We start from the raw sequence: 21,281 nt of genomic DNA, 5'->3' as shown, positions 1-21,281 counted from the left end.
TGCTGACCCAGGTGACAAAGCAGAAAAAAAACCAAAAAACCTTCCAAAAAAACCAGGCAGAAAGAAACAAAGGAGGGAATGTGAGACCACAGAAGAGGGAAAACAAACCAGGGCAAGGAGAACAGGCAGGTGCTGTCCAAACCTGCAAAAGCACCGGTTCATTATCACTTCATGTGAGCAGGCCCCTGAGACACAGAGCAACCTCCTGGGCTTCAGACAAAGGAGCTGCCTCCCCCTCTCTCCTCTCCCTTCACTGTGTGGGACACCCAAAAAGCAGGCTCAGCCCCCAGAGCCCCCCAGGAGCTGGTCAAGGAGCTGGATGACAATTTGGCGCTGAGCACTTGCTGTGCTGGAGCTTCCCTCCAGCCTCCTGTGCCAGCCGAGTATCCAGCAGGTTTTATTTTTACATCTCTGCTGAATATAAAACTCTGCTCAATTTCTTCCAACTTTAGCATCCACTTGTATTGGATTATGAGGGATGCTCACTAATATGACTGACAGATTGCCTGTCTACACAGAATCCAAACTAGACAGCAAAATTACTTTAAACAGTCCTCCACGGCAAACCCCAACAACACCAGGTACTACTGCAAGCCCTTGGAGGACAACAAAGCAGGATTTTCTAATTTAACCTTTTAAAATGTTATTTGCAGAAACACTTTTCAAATTCTTTATTTCCCTTTCAACAGTTGTTGAGACTTTAAAACGCTGCTGAAATAAAACAGCTTCAGGCTTGACTAATGCTGTGCTCCGTGGTAAGGAACTATTTGATTATTCTGTTTTGACAGTTAATAGAACAGGTTTAGTTATTCCTACAGAAGGGGAGTTTGAACTGGAAATATTAGTTTTGTGTTGCTAATGACAATTCCTCGACATTTCTACTGGAGCAGAATCCTCGAGTGGATGGAAAACATCCTTCCTACATGAACAAACAGCTGTAGGAGAGAAGGGAGGTAAGGAAATGCCACAACCAACCCTTTGGATTTGCCTGGTTTTCGCTGCAGGGCTAATTCTGTAACCAACAGCTCTCAGAGCCACAAACCCAGCATTTGCTTAATGAGTAATTCCACCCTGCTTAGACCCTCAGTGCCAAACACTGTCCCTGCCGTTCCTGGACCTGAGGAGGTGTGAAGGTGACCCTGTCACCCTGCCTGGTGTCCCACCTGAACCTCCTCTGCTCCAGCACCCAAACTGAGGTGTGGCAGCCTCTGCCCAGCTCAGTGCTCCCCCCGGTCTCAGCCTGGGGCAATTCCCCCTTCTCTTCCCAAAGAACACACTTTGTGCCAGCAGCTCCTGCACTCTGCATGTGTAAAACCTTGGAACTTCCCAAAAAGAGCTGGTTTAGCCTTCTGCTGTTCTCCCTAGGCTCAGCTCCTTTTATGGCACTGTGTAGTGAATCATTATTCCAGGGAACATCACTTTGCTCCTCCAGTGTTCTACAAACAGCAAGGATGGAGTTCTCTCTCTCCTTCCTCATCACCTTTCCTGGTGGTTGCAGGAAATCTTCCCAAGCCGTGGGTTGAACCTTAAATTGATGTTATGACAGAAATAAAAGGTATGGGAGGAGAGGTCTATATGGGCAAGATGCATAAATACATTGTAAAGCTCAAGAATTTAATCCAGGGACGTTTTTTATTAAATTTGTTCCAAGAAATGGTCAATAATTAAGTCTCCCACAGGCCCTGGCCATGTAGTTATTTTAAGGTATTGAATACAGCTAAACTTAGTCCCACTGCTGTGGAGGTAAAAGGGATCAGGAATTAACTAGAGCCAATGTGAGGGTAAATGGTAAATAATAAAAGTTTAGTTCATACAAAAACCAGACAATATGTTGACTGAAAAAGAGTAACAGAAAGTGTTAAGTTTATCCACCACACACTGCACAGAAGGATTGTTAAACACTGCCCTGGGTGAGCACAGCCACGTGCCTGGCAGGTCCCACCACTGCCAGCTCCCTTGATGGCAAAATGGTGACAGAAATCAATCCAACAGGCAGCAAGACAAATAAGTCATCTGTATCACAGCTAAAATACGGTGTTGATCAATAACAGAAAATGAACTCGCACTGCTTTGCCAAGAAAATAGATTATTTAATCAGAGTACAGACAGATAGAGATGTTACATAATCAGAAATAGCTCGTGCTGCTATATTTAGTGGCCACTGTCTTCTAGAGAGGAGGGCAAAAGTACACCCATTATCAGCTACCAGCCCTCTGCTGAAATGGTTTTCTGATGAGTTAAGCTGGTCAGACATGCTCAACACAATAATATTGTATATTTAAAACTACAACAATTACGACAAAATACCAAGGCCACAAACGGGAAAGTCAAGGGAGTCACTGCTGTCCTATGGACAGAAATCCTCACAGTTAAAAGGATCAAGTCCCAGCCAGAACTTATACACCAGGGGATCTCCAGCAGTCATTTCTAACTTCCAGGCTACCTGGAGTTTTCCATCAAAGGATGGAACGTTAGCACAGCGCATCTGCAGTTTATGACTGGTCGCCTTTCACAGTTATTGCTGTGATTTCTTAGCAATAACCAGTGGAATTGCAGGAATTTGCAGAACACACAGAAAATCACTGATCAGGCCCATCAGCACAGAGCTCACTTGATAGCACTGCAGTCTGCCTGGCCATGGCACAGCTGAGAGCCTTCCTCCCCCCCTGAGATCCACAGGGTCTTCATTAGGAGCTCAAAGGAAAGTCTGTCCATGGATACTCCTCCAGATGTGTACAACATCACCATCAACTGGATCATCTTCCCTCCAGCTTCCCCACCCAACAATAAACACTGGGGAAAGGAGTGCCATTAATGCTGAAGTCAAGCACCTCTAGTTTCTATGGTTTCAGACATGGAAAAATTCAAGTAAGGCACCAGAAAAACTAAGAGTTAAACAAAGGACTTCCACCCATTTACATAGAAGTGGAAGAAAACACCCTGTTCTGAACTGGAACATGGGAAAAAAAGAACATTTAGTAGAACAGTCAGTGAATAAACTTGGTAACCAGCCTTTCTTCTATTATTTTAGGGTTCAAACCCAGCAAGGAATTACAGAAATTGGGATTTGCATGAGGTTTATAGAGCTGCTTCACGTGGGTGTGCAGCCACAGCAGCTCTTGTCAAAAGCAGTCCTGGAAGGTGGTGATTCTGCAGGACCAAACCTCTGCCAGACATTTTTCCCTGGGATATCCATTTTGCACAACCAAAGCAAGCAAAAACATCATGAAGACAAAAAATTCTTGGTGAGCATTTTAGAGAGATAAGAAAACAAACAAACAGTCTAAACAGGGACCAAAGATGCTGCTTTAGTGTAAGATACATTAAAGACCCCTCGAATGTTCAGGAAAGAAAGCACTATGCCCATTAATAATAATAATAATAAAAGATAATTATAGCTGGCTCCCAATGTTAACAATTTAATAGTTACAGGATCTAAGTACTGTAAATGACTAATGCAGGCAGCAAATGTATTTGCAGCAGCGTGCAAAACAAAGCCCTTAAAAGTAGATCGCTCTGGGAAAGGAAGGATAAACTGCTTTATAACATCAGCTCTGAGCACATGACGTGGAGAAGGGCTCTGTATTATCTTCCTTTTGTGACTGGCAACAAGAACATGTCCTCGATTTACCAAGATGATGAAAACCCAGTAAAGCCTAATTTGGCATTATTATAATACCTGTGTGATTCTAACAGCAATGTTGTATCTTTACTGTTCTTAGGAGAATGATACACAATGGGTGATTTTTTTTCTATTTGCACAAGAAGTCACAACATACTTCCAGACTTCATCCATATGAAAAGCCAAGGAATGACTGCTGATGAATTTAAGTGACCACAAACTGGAATAAGCAACAAACCTGCTGATTATTTACTACCTAAAACTTCCAGGATGCATTCTCCTACCAGAAATTGTGTTGAGTAATGCTTTCATTTGATTTGCTCACAATGTTCTCTGTTGATGAATATATCTGATTTCATGTAAATGTGATTAAATAAATCAGACAGTGTTAGGCTGTATTGAGTCTCAAGAGGTTCTAATTCAAGATGTGCAATACTTGCCCCAATAAGCACAACTGAGCTAAACCTTGTGCATTATTACCTCCTCAACCTCAAAAACACTCTAGTTGCCTCCTTAGTATTGTTAACATGGGTGTAACATCAGATGTGGCATAAATTGCCCACACTGATTCCAAGGTAGTGAGGGCTGAAGAGGAAGGGATGGGAAAGAAAAGGAGAAATAAAGAAGGTGGGAAAATTCCTTCTCTACTTCCTTGGAGCTCCCAGCTCCTGGCACACAGAGGGGTCAGGTAACATGGAGTGAGTGCTGGGGGCTGACATTTGCAGGTAGCAGAAATCAGAGGGAAGGCTCTGAAACCAACGCTGTTGATAATCAGTTGTCTACAAGTGATGTTACAAGTCTGATCTTAAACAGTGCCAAGTGTCAGACCTTCACCTGCCACGCAAAATTCAGGTCACGCCAATATCTTTGAGCAAGGAGCATTAGCCAAAGAATACAGTGAGCCCATGCCACATATTTATTCCTTGCAAATTAAAAGAGGCTTTTTGGAAAGGTATTAGATGAAAAGCAGCATGATTCAGAACAGGAACTGTGTCTGCAAGTGGCAATGCCACCTTGTTCTGTTAGTCCCCACCAAACTTGTATCTGCCACCTGCAAAATGACTCCGGAGGGTGACAAGGTTGTCACTTCCAGCACAACTATCCCACAAAACTGGATTTCCAGCTTCCACGCTCTAGGGAATGAAGGACATGGAGGCTTTTCCTGACTGTCATTTCCTCTCTGTGAAATCAAGTTCAGATGGAGCACCAAACGTGCATTTCTACAGCAGATTATCACAGAATCATGGAATGGCTTGGCTTGGAAGGGACCTGAAGGATCATCTCATTCCAACCCCCTGCCATGGGCAGGGACACTTTCCACGTGCTCTGGGCCCTGTCCAACCCAGCCTTGAACACTTCAGTCACTTTTTGTTCATGCCAGCTGCACCTTCTGCCAGGAGGCAGGAATTTCACCCCTCTATGAGTCAGTCCCTAGATGTCTCCTAGAGTTTGGCAGAAAGGTGAAGGATCCCACAGCCTCCACATTCTGTGGGAACCACACCTGGAATTGTAGCCCACGGCTGGAGCTCTTCCCACCCAGGGAACAGCTCCTGCCACTAAGGCAAGGCCGAGTTTGCACTTAACCAAGGGATTAGGGCTCATCCATACCCCAAAAGGGTTTGTTTGCTCTGCTGCAGACAAATTCTGATATGAACTGGCAGACAATGCACTGGCTGAACGCTGGAACAAAGAGGCTGTTGGTGTCTCCAGCAAGTTAGAGACAACACTAAACAACTCCACTTGTAAGCAGAACATTATTTTCCCTGATATCATACACAGAAGCTGCTGTTTAATTAAAACTAAGCTGCTTAAGCCATTAAACTGGCAAATGGCTGTACCAAATGACTTGTCATTGTTAACATTCCAGTAGCAGGAGTTGTTTGTTGTCACTCAGATGGCAACTTCCAATGCTAATGCACATTTCCCAACTGGCTCCATGGATCTAAACCAGCCCAGGACAGGGAAGTTATTAAAAGTGCTGCTGCATATTGCCAAGGAGTACCTTCTTCAAAGACACCCACATCGTGTACTCTGCTGCAATTTAATTATTTCAAACTTCTGCCCTAGAAATATGAGCCATTCCAGGCATTCACTTGCATTTTAAAAAGTAGAACGTGTATTAGTTCTGGCTTTGAGCCCCAAGTTTAAGCAAGTCCAGATACAGCCTCCTGATTTAGATCCTGCAGATCACAGCATCACAATCTGCAATTAAAAAGCATAACCTACTACAGCAGCTACTTTATTCTGATTACATGCAAATAAAAAATGAAAATAACAATTTTAAAAAATCAATGTTTTATCTTGGGTCACTAACAAGAAAAGATCATTCTGGCCATGCAGACAACCTTCAAAGCCATGGACAGTGATCATCCAAGAATCCAAGTGGAGGCATTCCAAAGGACTCTGCTTATCACTTGGATTTGGGTTAACACAGGGAGCATCAGGCAGAGATATCTCTGGAATCCATGGTAGGACACTCTGCCCCTTCTCCTCTGCAATCTTCCTTCCCTTCCCCTAAATGGGAAGGACTGTGGTGAGGAACAGAAATGGTTAAATTGAATTTGTCAATCTTTTTACTTCCTATGAGTCATGTTCCTCCACTTTATCCCTTTGCTATAAAAATCTGCTACAACTCATTAAATAAATATTTCCACTTTGGCTCAGTAAAAGCAGAAGGCTCCCACAATAAAGCACCACACAGGTGAAACAATGAAAAAGGGTTGAATGATTAAAACTGCCCATACCAGTGCCCTGTGGTAACACAGCATTAATATTATGGCAGATGCCACATGCACCTTTTTTCCTTTGGTGTGGTCTCCAGGAGAGAAGAATATTTCCACTCACCACAGAATGACCTAATGGATGTCCAAATGAATGATCAGCACACGCATTTTATGTGCTTCTATTTATGTACCTTTATTTTTACAGCTACAATGCAAAGCACCAGAACGGCACTTCTACATTCCTATCCAAGGGCTGAAAGACTGCCCACATTAATGAAGTCTGGCCTTACCCTGTGTGCTCTTTTCACATATGGCACAACTGAGTCATCCCCCTTGGTTTAGGTAGTGTGCTTGACACAACAAAAATAAGATGTAGAGGTAATTACCACTACAGCAATAAAAACTGGAGTGTCCTTTTCATAAGCCAGTCTCAAACTGAATTCCTATCAAAATACAGTGGGGTTTTTTTTTTTAATAGAAAAGAAGTTAATAGACACCTAGAACTACTGAATGAACCAACAGGATCTCTCTGCATTTAGCAACAAGCCTTGAAAACCTTAATCTTGTGAGTCAGTAATAACAGTGAAGGAAGCCAAGCCAATCTTGGGTCTGTAATAATAAGACAAGCTGTTTAAAAGACCTCCTCTGAAACAAAAGTGTAAACGTCTCAGCAAGGCTGAGATGCTGATTTAAGATTAGACAGTGTAAATGTACTTATTTTGGTATCAGTTAAGAACAACTTGTGTTTCTCATTCACAAAGGTTTAAGGCAAGTGGTTTAACAGCACACGAGCACAAGCTCCTCACTAAGACTTTCTCCAAATGCCATTAACATCTCTGCCTGTCCTGTGCCCCAGCTAATTCTCTCTGGCTTTCACCTGTTCTATGACAATTGAAATACATCAGGCTCCTTCTTCATTACCAAAGTTAAACCTACAAATACAATTTTTCTCTTGACAAAATCCTGCCGAGGTCCCCTGTGAGGCCGATCCTGGCTGTGACACTGCTGCCCAAAAGAACCAGCCAGGAAAAACCCAAAGGCTACACAGAGAGACGGGGGGGGGGAATTGTGAGAGCAATATTCCTCCAGATAACGCATTAAGAGTGGGGTTGTTTAAAAAGTGAAGGACTGATACAGAAAAGTTGATGATCAGCACTGCAGCACTAACTGCGGAAAAGCAGAATTATGATTGCCAAAACTACAGAAGAGTAAAAAGTCCAGCCATTAAACCAAGCCAGGTGAAGAGGCAGCTTTACAGCAGATGAAATCCAACACTAACAAACATGTGCTAATGCCCTAGAGAGTATTTGGGCTACTTTTCTCCACTGCTGGGCTCTACACGTCTCGCTAGGTAAATAAGGAGATGGACTAATAGGAACATGCACATCTAGTTAAGATCACATTCCAAAGAGAGCAAAATCCCCTCAGATGGACTATCACTGCATGAACAGCTAAATGATCCAATCTGCAAGAGCAGGAACCTATGGCAAATTCATCTCCATGATGCATTACAGACCTGATTTAATCTTTTTTTCCCTCTCTGGCCATCGAGCCTGGGTTGTTATCAGAGCCCAGACAGTGGGCAAGACAGTGTCCTTTTATCCACTACAGAATGACTGCAGCGTTGTTGAGCCCGGGAAAAGGGAACAGCCTCAAAAATTCCCATTATTAAAAGAGGGAAAACATATCCTAGATCATTTTGGGAGTCCAAATCCTGGCTGTGCGGGTGCATCTGGAATCTCCACCCCATGTGTGGTAATCTACAGGGAAATGAAGTGCAACACCCTGGGTAAGGCAGGGGTTAATTCTGACTGCTGTCGAATGCCCCAAGTCTGTGCTCTGTTCATCAGAGCATTAAATCTGAAAGCTCAAGAGAGTAGTGCAGCCGTGCTGCAAGGGCTATGTTATAAAGTTCTGCATTAAAAATTCATATCGTAGGCTTGCCACAGTACTCTGCTCTGGCTGAAAGGAGAGCTGGCGGGGAAATATTAGACACCCCACTGTCTTTCTGGCAATTGGAGACATTCCTCAACAAACAGCACCTCAGGAAGGGAATGAAAGGGCAAACAAACCGTGAAACAAATCAATGAGTTCAATTATCTCTCTCTCTCTCGGAAAGGAAACTTTTCATTTTTAAGGCTGTTTCATGAAATCTTTTAATGACGGCCCTGCACACGGGTGCTTGGGCACTCTGGCTGCAGAGCTGGCTGCTTGGCAGGGCTTTTTGTTTGTTTTACACAGATTCCCAAACACAGAGGGTGAAACCGAGAGCAGAGTATAGGGATCTCTCTGCAGAACAAGAACTCTGCTTACCCTTTACATTACCATGACCACGTGGGATAAGAGGCTGTAGAAATTGTTCCCACTTTCCCTGAAGTGTCTCCAGCAAAGAGTAAATGTAGATTTATTAAGATGGTTAGTTACTCCATGGTTAAGTTATGTGCTCCTCACTACTGGTTAAGGCTGTGTGCATTTCACAGCGATTTATGGCAGCCCAACTGGTGGATGACACAGTTCACAATGATGGAAATGGGTGGTATATTTTTATGAAAGCCATATGTGTCCCTCAGGTTATCTGTCTGATGTGACCACTGTATTCAGGCAGGTTAATAATCCCCATCCCATAAATGAGGAAATACATAGGAAATGAAACATCAGTAAATACAATTTCTTGAGGAAATCATGCAAAAAAAAAAAAAAAAAAAGTTACCTGCTCATAATCCTCCCCTGCAACTCTGCTTAGCACCAACAGAACAGAAAGATACTCTTTTCCCAGAGCTGAATTTTGGCTCAAAGGAAGGGAAAGGAAGAAAACAGAAACCACTGGACAAAGTTGCCATGGCACTTCATCTGTATTATTTTATATATATGAATATATCTGGTTGTTAGTATGGTGGAAAACCCAAGTGACTTCAGCCCAGTAATCTGGGTTTTGAGGGGCTCAGCCCCATGAGGAGGGGCAGGAGGGCAGGAATTCATCCTGAGGGTGCAGTCCCCAGGGAACCCAGGAGATTTATGCCCAGCACAAAACAAATCAACACCAGACTCGCCTAAAGCCCCTCACTAATAAAAACCTGTATGGGGGAGGGAATAAACCCCCACCCTTCACTGAAAGTTCATTAGTTCCACGGAAAGAATGAAGACAGGCTGGAGAGCTGGTGATCACAAGGAACCAAAGATCAGCTATTAAAAGGCACTGAAAATCTGCTACAAAAGGTTACTAACCCCAAGGCAGTGCTTCAGTCAAATTTAATTTTTGCTGAAAATTTCTTACAAACAGGCACTTAGAGCTTGCAAGCAAGACTTGATCAGCTGGGGTTTATTCTGGGTTTCAAGCAGCTGCTTCCAAGCAAAACAAGGGAAGCAGAGGTCCTTTCCTCTGTGCACTGCCTTGACTTTTCAGGTGGGATTCCTGCTGTAGTGCTGGTTGCCTTCCAGTATTCCAGCCCTGAGCAATCTCCCTGTGCCTCAGTTTCTCAATGTGTTCAAACTCTGGGAGGCAAAGCACAAAATCCCAGCCTCTGCCCTGTTCTGCTCCTGCAGAAACACCAGAGAGGCGTTAAGGGTTAACAATCTCAGGCTCACAGGATTTGTGTATTATGCATTTGTTTATTTAATGCTTTACATGAATGCTAATGAAGTTATTAACAGGCCTGCATGTTGTCTATTGTTTTTCTTGGGTTTAGTGTCTGCACCATCCTGCCTTATCCCTTCTGCTCCACGAGCTGGCCAACACCCAGCTCTTCCAAATCCCTGAATCAGTGTTCTAGCCTGGATTCTCAGTTTCCTGATCAAAGACAGTATTTTTTTAAACTTCTTTGTTGAAACATTACCTTTTAAAAAAAATCTCATCGAGATAAAGCAGTTCCATTTCCCCACACCAGATATTTTCTGTGACACGAAACCGCAATCCCACATGGCCTTATTGTCTTTTAATTAGATCAGAGGATATGTAAATGAGACAATATTTCTTAGGTCCCATTAAGTGATGTCTCCAGGAGGATCAGAGGGGGCTGAACCAGGCAGGACAGGCTCCTGTCACATCCACACCCTCACACTGACCTGCCCCACGCTCCAACTGCTCCTCAGGAAAGCCTTGGATTTACTAGAAATGGCACTGTTTTATGGCCTCATTGCTGCCAAAACTGCTCCAGCTCTGCAAAGACCAAACCCCCTTTTCTCCTGCAACCAGAGCACAGGGAAAATGCAGGGGTGCAGGTGCTGGGGTGACTCCTGCATGTGCCAGTGCAGACACCTCCCTCCCAGCCCTGCTTCAGCCACAGGCATGAGGAAAAGGGAACTCAAAGAATTATATGGGAGTGGGCAGGAGAAATAATTGGAAGTTTTAAAGCAGGGGTGACCTGTACAGCAATGCAGGCACAGGACTTCATTCTGTAGCCTTTACCCTGAGAAATGGGAAGACCCCTGAGTTCCCAAAATCAATAGTATGAACTGACGGCACAAATCAGAAATACTTTTTATTTTTAAAGCAGCTGTGGAAAGGATAACATCCCTACTCGTGCAGGCAGGTGGGGCTGATAGCTGGGGCATCACAGCAACTTTTTAAGGCAGGGATGGGTTCAGACCCACCTACATTTAGGTGTAGGTTTCATGAGATGGTGAAAAGCCTTGCTAATGAGGAAACAGCGTAAGGCAAGTTGTGCCGGATGCAGCCCCTGACAGCGATGGCTCACACCCTCCTGTTCCTGGAAAAGGCAAACAAAAACCCCAAATGAAAGCACTGGGGGAATGTCAAGGTTGTCTGTATGAAACGACGTGGGAGCTGGGGGAGCAGGGCTGCCAGCCCTCACAGCAAACACCTGGATTTCCAAAGGGAAAGAAGATCAAGGCAGAAGAAAGAGGCTGTTTTCCAGGATACAGAGTTTTAGTGCCTGGGATCTCACCAAGTTTCCTGAACTTCCATCCTTGTTCAGGACGTTCTCGTCTCTTTCAATAAATGAGGGAGCACAGAGAACTTTCCTGACTCATTTCTCTGCCTGCGTGGGAGTGGGAAAAGCAGCTGGAATCCATCCCTGGAGCACAAGGAGAGCTTCCAGTCCACACCAGTGCAGGAAATCACCCATTAAACACGTGGCCAGGTAGAGACAAGCACTGCAGCACCTGTCAGTTGAAGCCAGCACCTCCTGGAGAACTCTTTGGGGCTGGCAATGGGTAACCCCACAGGGCTGCAAACAGCTGAACCATTTGTTTCTGATGATCCCAGGGTTTTCCCTCTCTCCTTCCCCTCCACCCCAGCCCTGCAGGAGCTGGAGCAGGGCACAGCCACGTGCCCTCCTGCTGTCACAGACGGGGCCTCGCCAGGAAGCGCTTCTGCACCAAAATAACTCTGTTGATTTGCTACTTTGCATTGAAAAAAAAAAGAAGAAGGAAAAAAAAAAAGACTGTTGTAATTTGCAGACACACATGGAAGAGCTGTGTGGAACCCAGGCTCAGCTGACTGGTAGATGCAAGCCCAAGGACCTTGTCCCTGCTGGGGGCAGATGTGCCTCTGCCAGGAGCTTTCCTTCCCTCTTCACTTGCTCCTCTTCTTCCTCACACGGCCCTCCCAGGCACCTCCAAAATCCAGCTGCTCCAGGTAACAGGACCTGCTGTGGTGAGATGGCTCAAAAAACTGGAATGTCCTTTGGCCTCTCAGGGAAAGCCAATCCCTGCTGGAGGCTGGGACTGCAGAACACATGCGTGGTCCATCTGTCCCTGACCCCTGCACCAGCCTGGAGAGGTCTGGCTCCAGAAGAGCGAGTGGGGACAGACAGGACAGGGACATGGGGACACTCCTGCCCCTTGTCACTTCACACACATCCAAGGCCTCTCCATGCAGCTCCATTCCCATGGAGAAGCCCTGGCTGCACCCATGGCCGGGATGACCCCCAGCCTGGCTGGCACAGGAGCCAAAGTGCTTTGCATTAATTTAAAGATTTCCATCTAAGGATCTCATGTCAACCCAAGGTTACAGATAACAGGGTGATGACTAGAATATGCTGGAATACCCTAAGGCTATGTTTTTCTACTTTGGGTTGTTAAATAACACCAGCTTTTAGGCTATACTAGAAAAAGGAACTGAACAGTCTCGCTGGAGGTTAAAACACAAACAAAATAAAAGCCCTGAGAGGACCTAGGGCACTTTGGTGCTGTCAGAAAGTTACATTAACTAATTTGCAAGCATTACAAGTCTAACAAAAGAGGCAACAGAGCCCAGCTACAGCACGAACTCCTACTGACTCCAATGGCTCCATTTATATGGAGTTCTCAGAAAAGCACCCTTAGAAATGAAAAATGAAAATAAATAACCTTTTTGTCAGTTTGTGGTCTCTCATTCCCATGTCTGCATATTTCCAGGCTCCAGCCAAGGCTAGACTGTTGCCTTTGAGCATTAGCCACACTCCTCGTGCCTCAGTTTCCCTCTCCAAAAGTAAAGGCAGTGCTTCAAGCAAGCACTCAGGATTTCACAGAGCCAAGTGTTTCACAGGAACACTGAATTCTCTTCCCATACAAGTTTGCAGCTTTTCTGGTGTGACTGCAGACTGAACCAAAAATGTGACAAAAAGGAGCTGGTTTGCACATGGGCTCTCAAACCCCCTTTCACACCAAAGCTTTAGGTCAAAATAAGAAGATCTCCAAAGTATTTCCATTCATCTTCACTTGTAGGTTTTTAAACAAAATATTAATGTTATAATAGTGACTTTCAGCCTGGTGAGTTTTGCATAAGGCACAGTTAAAACTTTGAACCTTAAATGTTAAATGCAGACAGAGCTTTCTGTAAGATTCAAAACATTCAATTTTTCTTCACTTTTCTTTTTCTTAAAAGAAAAAAAGATTTTTCTTTTTCTTAAAGAAAAAAAAATTAGTTCTCTGTAACATCTTCCCTGGTTTTTCATCCTCTCATTGCCACCAATCCTGGGGTTTCACTGGTGGCAGTAGGACTGGGAAACTGAGGGAAAAACTCTGAAGAGAGACATGGCCTATGAAGTTCCCCATCTCCCGTTTTTAGGGAAATCACTTTAAATACAGCAATAATTCCAAAGCTGACCATTAGAAGTTAATGACTCATCAAAGGAACAGGAAATAGGAAACTTTAAGACCTCAGAGGCACAGCAAATAGAAGCTATTTCATGTCATGTCCAACACCACCACCCTAACTACAGTACTTCAGGCTCAATGGGGGGAAGCAGCATTGGAGACCATTTATCACAGTAATTATGTGATGCTGGAGGGAGCACAACTTTATTTTTTATTCAGTTTGACCCTGAGCACCACCAAAATGGAAGACAACAAACATTTGAGAAGTGATATATTGGCACCAGCCAGCACTAAACCAAGAAAGTTTTGTTTAAAAAAACATTAAAGTAAATAATTGATTTCTCACTACACATTGGGAATTATTCCCCTGAAGTCCAAGTTAGCTGAGATTTTCCCCAATATAACAGAATTTTTCACATGAATACTTCAATTCCACCATGAAACTCCAGGCAGAAATAACTCTTCAGGAATTCTCCAAAACTTCTGGTTCCCTGTCTCCAAGCCTAATCCTACACTCCTTCCGTGCAGAAAAGCACATCTGTACAACTTTATTCTACACTGATGCCTGAAGGATAGGTCAGTTTGATGGTGTGGACGAAGAGCATCGTTTACCCCAAAGAGCCAAAACCCACAGACGTGTTCCCGTTGTGCTCCTGTGTCATCCTTAGCTGTGCTGCCAAAAAAGCCAATAATCAGCCTGATCTATGGAAGGAGAACAATTCTCTGCCCATACACTGGAGGCCAAATGTTTCTCTCCAAGTTATTGAAAGTAGCTGTGTTTGGACGACTGCTCCGGTAAATATGAAAAGCTCCTTCTCCCTTGCATTCCTGGGCTACTTTTAGAAGGACAAAAAGTCTGAATCTTGCAGAAAATCCACTGGTAACAAAACTGCTGGTGGCAGAGCTGCTCGGACTGACAGCCTCAGCCTAAACATTTTCTGGTTTGTGTTGTTTATGAAGGTTTTTTATTGCAGAATTGGAGGGGGGGGGGGGAGTGGGCAGTACCCGAAATCCTCACAAGACTACTTAGAGCTGGCTGGTGAAAATGGAGCATTTCAGTGAAATTCAATATTTTCTTTCATCAAAGGCAGGGAGCCTCAACCCACATGTTAACAGTAATGTAACAAGCCTACTGTATGTGCTGCAACCCAAGGTCCTTTTCCAATTAGAATTCATTTAGGTTGGGGGAGAGCAGGGGTCGGAGCAAAGAGGTGGCTCTGGAATTGATCTAAAACTGGAATCCAAGCACTCCGGCTGGGAACTCAGCTGGGAATACATCCCAAGCACTTGTCTGGATTCTGCAGCAAACCCGAAGTGAAAGAGCACTGTTAGAGAGAACAGTTTGTCCCTGGAAAACTGAGGAAATGTATACAGAATGTTTCTTTTTTTCTACAAAGAAAGAAAGAAAAAGAAAAGCCTGTTGCACTAGAAAAAAAGTCCAAACAATGCCAATATTCTTTTAATTTTGCTGAAACTCAGGTCTGAGTTTGCTTTTCAGTTCCAGGTCTGACAGAATCTCCACATCAAACTCATTAGTGTTGGTTAAATCCAGGTTTGCTGATAGGAACGTGTGGGACAGCAAACAAAATCAGTGTCAGGCCTCGAGAGAGGATGTGCCTCTTTAATTGAAAAAGGCAGAGTAATCATTCATTTATTTAACCCAGAGATGATTATAATCTGAAAACCTTGAAATCCTCTTACACAACAACTGTTTTGGCAAGCCCCTCTGTGTTCCAACAAATATTAAACTGTGCTTGCCATTTGTCTAAGGAATCTTGTATTAATAAACATGAAGAAGAACACTTTTACCTCCCACACTCAATGACAGAAGAAAACAAAGACCAGCTGTATTCATCAATGGATCCTTGTTCTGCACATAAAGGCTAATTACATTTTACTTCAAGCCTACACATGGAAAACTTTGCTCCTGCCATCTTGTCAAAGGCAGCTTCTGATATTCCAGCTGACAGACTGCAATGACTGCACATAATAAACTTCTTTTTGTCATTAACACCTTCAGTGCCCGGCCCGGGGCTGTGCTGGGGCTCAGGGAAGGGGCAGGGGCAGCACACACCCACCTGCTGGGAATTTTGGACGTGGGGGATGACAGAATTGGACTGGAAAATTTAATTCCAGCCGCTGATCTCATCTGAAGGTGCCTGGCTGTGCCTCTGTCCCTCCCTTTGCACGTAGAGTACTTTGAACGGGACATTGTGCAAAGATAAAGCAAACAAGTTGACATAATGACTCTCAACTTTTCAGATCACCACAACTGGGCTCCAGGATAAAATCCAGACTCCTTCATGCTGATAATGAAGACTTCTCACTCTGTATTTCTTTTGCTTCTTGGTTTTTTGGGGGTTTTTTTTGCCTTGTTTGAAAGATTTTCAAAGTTTCAAGTAGTTGAAAGACAGCTTTATTCTGAGACTGAAAATCTTAAAAGCACTGTTAGCTTTAAAAAATTGACAATTATCTGTTTTTTTTCTCGAAGGCACTCCAATTCATCTGCATCAAATAAGCGTCTGTAAAACCAACAATACTGGCCTCAGATAAAAATCACATGTTTTTAAAACATAAAATTAAAATTGGCAATATAAGTAGCTTTTCAGACTTAGATCAAAAGAGGGCTTCTTTTAAGAAAAGAATCAAACTGTCTTTCACCCTTTTTATTGGTGTTTTTTCAGCCTTTCTCCCAGCTTTTACAATTAAAATAGATGACTCAATTTCACTGTCTACATTCAGTTCCCTTTTCATGTTCTTCTAGATTTCCATATTGCAAAATTTGGGCTGCAAACGCTACAGACGAGTGCTGTTATGCAAGAACCATTCCTGCCATAAATATCCAAAACAATGATAAAATATTTCTGCTGTTATTAGGACCTACAAGTTTGTTTTCACAGTACATTAGTCTGGGAGATAAAAGTACAAGCTTAATGTCTGCTTCAGGATTCAGCTCCATGGCCACTATATTCCAGACCCAGTCTCCATAATCATTCTGCTACAGAACACAATAAACTTCTTGTTACTGCAGATGCTACTAATTTTATGGAATTCTGTATAAATTAGGTAAGAGTCATTCTCAAGATCATATAAAAGAGAAATATTTCTGTGTGAATCTCTCCAAAAGAGTGAGATTCGAAATGCAAACAAATATTCAAGAGAACAGATTTTGCTCAGTGTAAGATAAATTACAGCACTTAGGGAACCAGTATTAAAAAATGAAGCACTCTGCAAATAAACACATTAAAAAGGGTGAGGGGTTATTAGGTTCAGTGCCTACAACCACTGATCTCTGCCTGTTCTCTCAGAAGTGACTGCAAGATTAAATAACAGCAACAATATCAGTTATGTGCAGGAAAAAACAAAGTCAATCTGCAGGAATTTTAGGCTCCATCTGAACCCTTTGTTTACATCCCTTAGAGATGGATGAATCAATGAGGGAACAAAAATACTTTTGATCCCCTTGCATTAAACTCATCCTACATGGAGCTCAAAGGAAACTGGACTTCCAGAGGCAGGCCAAAATTCACCTGAAAGATTATCCTGAAGGACATAAAAGGTGTTTAAACTCCAAGTGCTGATTGTTCAAACTACCATGGGCTGAATTTTGGGAGCTCCAGCTGGGTTCCCCACATCCTCAGTGGGGAAACAAATCCTCAGCAGGCACAGAACCACGGGGTAAGAAATTTAAAATTGGTGCCAGTTTGACTGGTTTTCAACCCTGGGCAGTGGGCACAGGGAGGTGACATTGAGTGCCAGCCCTTCCCTTGAGTGTCTCAGCCATCTGAAATGGCTGCTTCGTTCCCATCCCATTTCCAGACACTGAAATGACTCTTTGTGCTTAATCCTGCTGATCATGAGAATTCCTTCTCATTATTAACTTTCCTTAAATATGTAGGGTTCAAAGGAAACCAGCAGCAGTCTGTCTCTTTTGTTGTTCCCTGCCCTGATGGTTAATAAAACCAGAGGATAATTGGAAACAGTAGCTATTAACCAGACAAGAATATATATTTTTAAGACTACCTTCATGTTCCACTTGAAAACAAGGAAAATCTGCCCAAAATGCTGCTCTCTGTAATTAGGGGTGAACCTGGCAGAGCAAGGACTACTACCCCAAAAGCAGAAAGAACCAGGGTGCCTAAGAGTCAAGCAGAAATCCTTCACTAAGTGAAGCTTTGTTTTCACCAAGATGGGAAGATCACAATGAATACCTTATTTCTGAAACTCCCCTATTTCTAGACAAAATACAAGAGGTATGCAGGCTAAGAGACACACAGATGAAGCACCTGAGAATGAAACCATGAATGCAGCAGCGTGTGTGCCAGGAGACGTGTCTTGTTGGGGGGAAGAAAATATAAAAACTAATAATCTCTCCATAGGAGGCCAAATTATGACCATGTTTTCCAAAAACTTGGATGCCTGAGCCTCCCTCATCTCATCTCTCTCCAACAGACAGATGCAAAACAAAAAAAAACCATCAGTGATACCCCGAAGGAAGACATAGAAAGAAAACAGGGAAATCTTACTTTGCAGTAGTTTCTTCATCGTATTTTGTTTTCAGATCAAATAGTTCTGTCCTGGTTTTTTCCAAGGCTAAAAGGCATAAACACAAAGCATTACATGAACAGTACTGAAACAGCAATATTCAGTCATAAATAAGGCTGTACATGCCCTGATGAAAGAAAAATAATAAAGCTGTACACCTCCTTACCTTTACCCTTCTACCTAGGCCAACCATTATAGCTCAGAAAAAAACCACAGGGTTTGGACTTTTTTCACCATTTCTTACAGTATTTTAGTTACATGGCAAAAATTTCCACTTTTTGCTTAACCAAGCTAGACATTATTAGTTTCTTATTAAGCTGGCTAAACTGCTTATTGCTTTGAAATACTTAGTGCAATAGTTCAGGGAATAAAAATTTCTTCTGTTCCCAGAGTAAACAAAAGCCAAATGTGTCCAGACCTGGAATTTCGAAGTGTGCAGAGATGAAAATTAATGGCAAGCCATAGCAACAGGCAAGAAGCAGTGTTCACACAGATATTTATCACAGTTTGGAAATGTGTGGAAGCAGAACACACATAGAGGGTAAGCTCCACGGCCCGCTGTAATTCCAGGGATGCTCTGATTCTGTGTGTGCTCCATGGTGCCTTCATTTGCCAAGGACAGCTGCAAGAGCAGCGTTTGCTCTGATTCACAAAGCACATCTGAGCTCTGCTGGACCTCCCTGCACGCCAAGAGCTGCTTCACACCCAGTCCTGACACACCCAACCATCCCTGACCACCTGGGAAAGGTCACAAAAGCCAAGCCAAACCTGTTTGCAAAGCTTGAACTTTGTGTTCGGCTTCCTCCAGCTTCGAGGCTGTCGACATCTGGGTCTCCTGCAATTTTCTGTGAAGGGGAGAGGAGAGGTGAGAGCAGAGCTCGTGATCACGTCAAACAACTCATCTGTGCCTTCAAGATTTGGGGGATGGAGGGGATAAATGTCTCAACTGGAACGAGACAACTGCCAACACCACACAGGCTCCGAGGTGCTTCTGTGGGACCCACGAACGCTGTCACGTCGGGAGATGCTGCTCCTGCTTTGTGGTCCCACTGATTAAAATTTTAACAGTGTAGCCACCTCATAACATAAGCTGTGAACATTATAAAGAGTTGACTGCTATATAAATGACAACTTCAGTGGAAGGTTTTCTTGAGCATAATTTGTTTTGGAAATGTCACACATATTGAGAAAATTGTCACCAAGCACCCTCTGTTGTACAAAGTTAGTACAAGAAGAATGATACATTTCCATTTTAGTGTCATAATGAAGGAATTTGTTGCCATAACTGATAGAGTGAATAGATGCAGCAGCTGTTTCATGAGAGCTGTAATGGGTGCCAAATGCAGCAATATTATTAGCTACTCTTTAAGAAAACACACATATTTCAAAACAAATCTCACAGTGGTATTTTCTATAGAACACGAGCAATACTTTAATATGCTCACATTTCTTACGTCCACAGGCAACATTTTCTTGTTTGTGTCAGTTAAACTCGTTTTTACATCATCTGGCCACGCAGCCACTGCACTCCTTGCTAAGGGCCAGGCTGCAGGAGTTATAAAACTCATCTCTGAAAGGAGCTGCTCCAAACATCTCCCAGGAGCCGTGCTTTTTCCAGCACTGCTTTTAGGATATTCTGCAGATCTCAGAATTGTGAAATGGCTTATGAAACTACCAGCATCCTGCCTGCACTCCATAGGGTGCACAAATTCCTTCCCCAACACTGCTGACCAGGTTAATAACTATTTATAGCGAGAATCCTGCATCAGTTCCCTTCATACTGAACCATATACTCTGAGACCTCAAAACCTCTCTTACACACACTTTTATTTGCATTCCACGACCTGCCATTTTGTTTTATTTTTAAGCACCTTGAAATTGCAGTTGTTAAAAGCGCTGCTTACAAGCTGCTTATCAAAAAAGCAACCCACAGGTATTGAGGAGTCAAAAAAAAAAAAAAAAAAGCTTTGCATTCACTGGTAGATTCTCCCCCACTCGGCCCTGAATTTAAACAACCAACCCTCCAACTAAAAAGCTCACGTGAACTGAAGGTTTTCCACGCTGTGTTGAGCATATTATGGCTTCAGTGTTATTGCTCCACGGGAGAAATAAATTCTCAAGACAGGGAATGCAGCCTGACAGAACTCCCTCTTTAGCCCCTTGGTTTTCTCCTGCCTGATTTATTTGCCCACCAACCTAAAGATTCAAACGCTCCGTACTCAGTAGCAAAAGATCAGAAATTCATTAAAAAAATTTTTTTTTAAAAAAACCCCCATAGTAAATAATGAAAACCCTCTGTAATTCTGGCATGTAGGAAGATGCAAACCTTGCCAGGATAACTCAGGAAGACATCCTGTGTGTCTCAGCCATTCCCAGCATCCCTGGCCCAGGCTGTGGGTGCAGTGGTTGATCTGCCCCAGCCCAGGGCTGCAGAGCCTGGGACACACCAGGAATTGCCCTGGCTAACGGAGACACATTGGTGTCACAGAGGACAGCGCAGCCAGGGAGGAATAAAAGCAGGTTTGCACCCTCCAGAACACGACACCCCTCCCCACCACACCAGGGAGAAGAGACAAGCTGTCCTTGTTTCACTTCCACACTCTCCCGATTGTTTTCCTGGGCAAAGTTGAGTATCAAATGATCCCGCGTCAAACGCGTAAATCGCCGGAATCACTCAATGGATGAGCTGTCTCCAGCCACCAGCCCTGGCTGGGAAGATAAAACAGAAAATTCCCTCTCTCCTCCTCCCCAGTACCCGGACACACACACACACACTCACCTCTCCTTCTCTGCAAAATCATTTTGTAACTTTTGTTCCTTTTCGAGGGCTATGTTCTCCGCTTGGTTCTTCAGGGTCTGTTCATATTCTCGGATTTTCTCCTTAAGTGCTTTTATTGTAACCTCTGCAGGAAAACAATAGGGGAGGAATGAGTTTACACAGCTCCACGTGGTTCCACAACACAAGGCTTGCTTTACCCTGTAGGCTCAGTGTGTTTTAAACTTTAGCTCTTCAACTCTGACACAAAATCAATGGATATGAGTCCCTTTGGAGACCTTTTACTCCCTAAATGTTAAATTGAACTTTAAGTGTTTAGGTTGAGAAGAATCAATGGAGTTTGCTGGAAAGCAGAGTGAAGAAGGTTCCTCTAACACGAATTTTTTTTAAAAAAAAGAAGGGAAAAAAAATCAATTGTAAAATATAATATCTCCTTATTGACTAGCCTAAAATTAGCTCAGTGCTGAGGGAAGATTAATAAAGTCCCAGTGTAGGTTTAAGTATGCATTTACACACAGGACACTCAATTCACCTGACTGTGCTCACGCACTAAGAGGCAGTTCCACCATGGTTCATG

At 43.4% G+C, this 21,281-nt stretch overlaps 1 protein-coding gene across 6 annotated transcripts in view; it reads right to left on the bottom strand.

Annotated features, from left to right (window-relative positions):
* CUX1 (cut like homeobox 1) overlaps positions 1 to 21,281 on the bottom strand; it is a 268,820-nt gene that overhangs the window by 112,920 nt on the left and 134,619 nt on the right. For all 6 annotated transcript variants that reach the window (XM_066202184.1, XM_066202180.1, XM_066202181.1 and 3 more), the window contains exons 6-8: positions 20,708 to 20,831; positions 18,697 to 18,773; positions 17,910 to 17,976 (exon numbers count right to left, since the gene is read on the bottom strand). In XM_066202184.1, the coding sequence (XP_066058281.1) occupies positions 17,910 to 17,976; positions 18,697 to 18,773; positions 20,708 to 20,831 (268 nt within the window). The remainder of the gene's footprint in view (positions 1 to 17,909; positions 17,977 to 18,696; positions 18,774 to 20,707; positions 20,832 to 21,281) is intronic.

Source organism: Chamaea fasciata, unplaced genomic scaffold, assembly GCF_029207755.1.
Source record: "Chamaea fasciata isolate MVZ Bird 193981 ecotype frontalis unplaced genomic scaffold, bChaFas1.0.hap1 SCAF_21, whole genome shotgun sequence".
Lineage (NCBI taxonomy): Eukaryota > Metazoa > Chordata > Aves > Passeriformes > Sylviidae > Chamaea > Chamaea fasciata.
The sequence above is the reverse complement of the archived record's forward strand: the minus strand, read 5'-3'. Positions and strand labels throughout refer to the sequence as shown.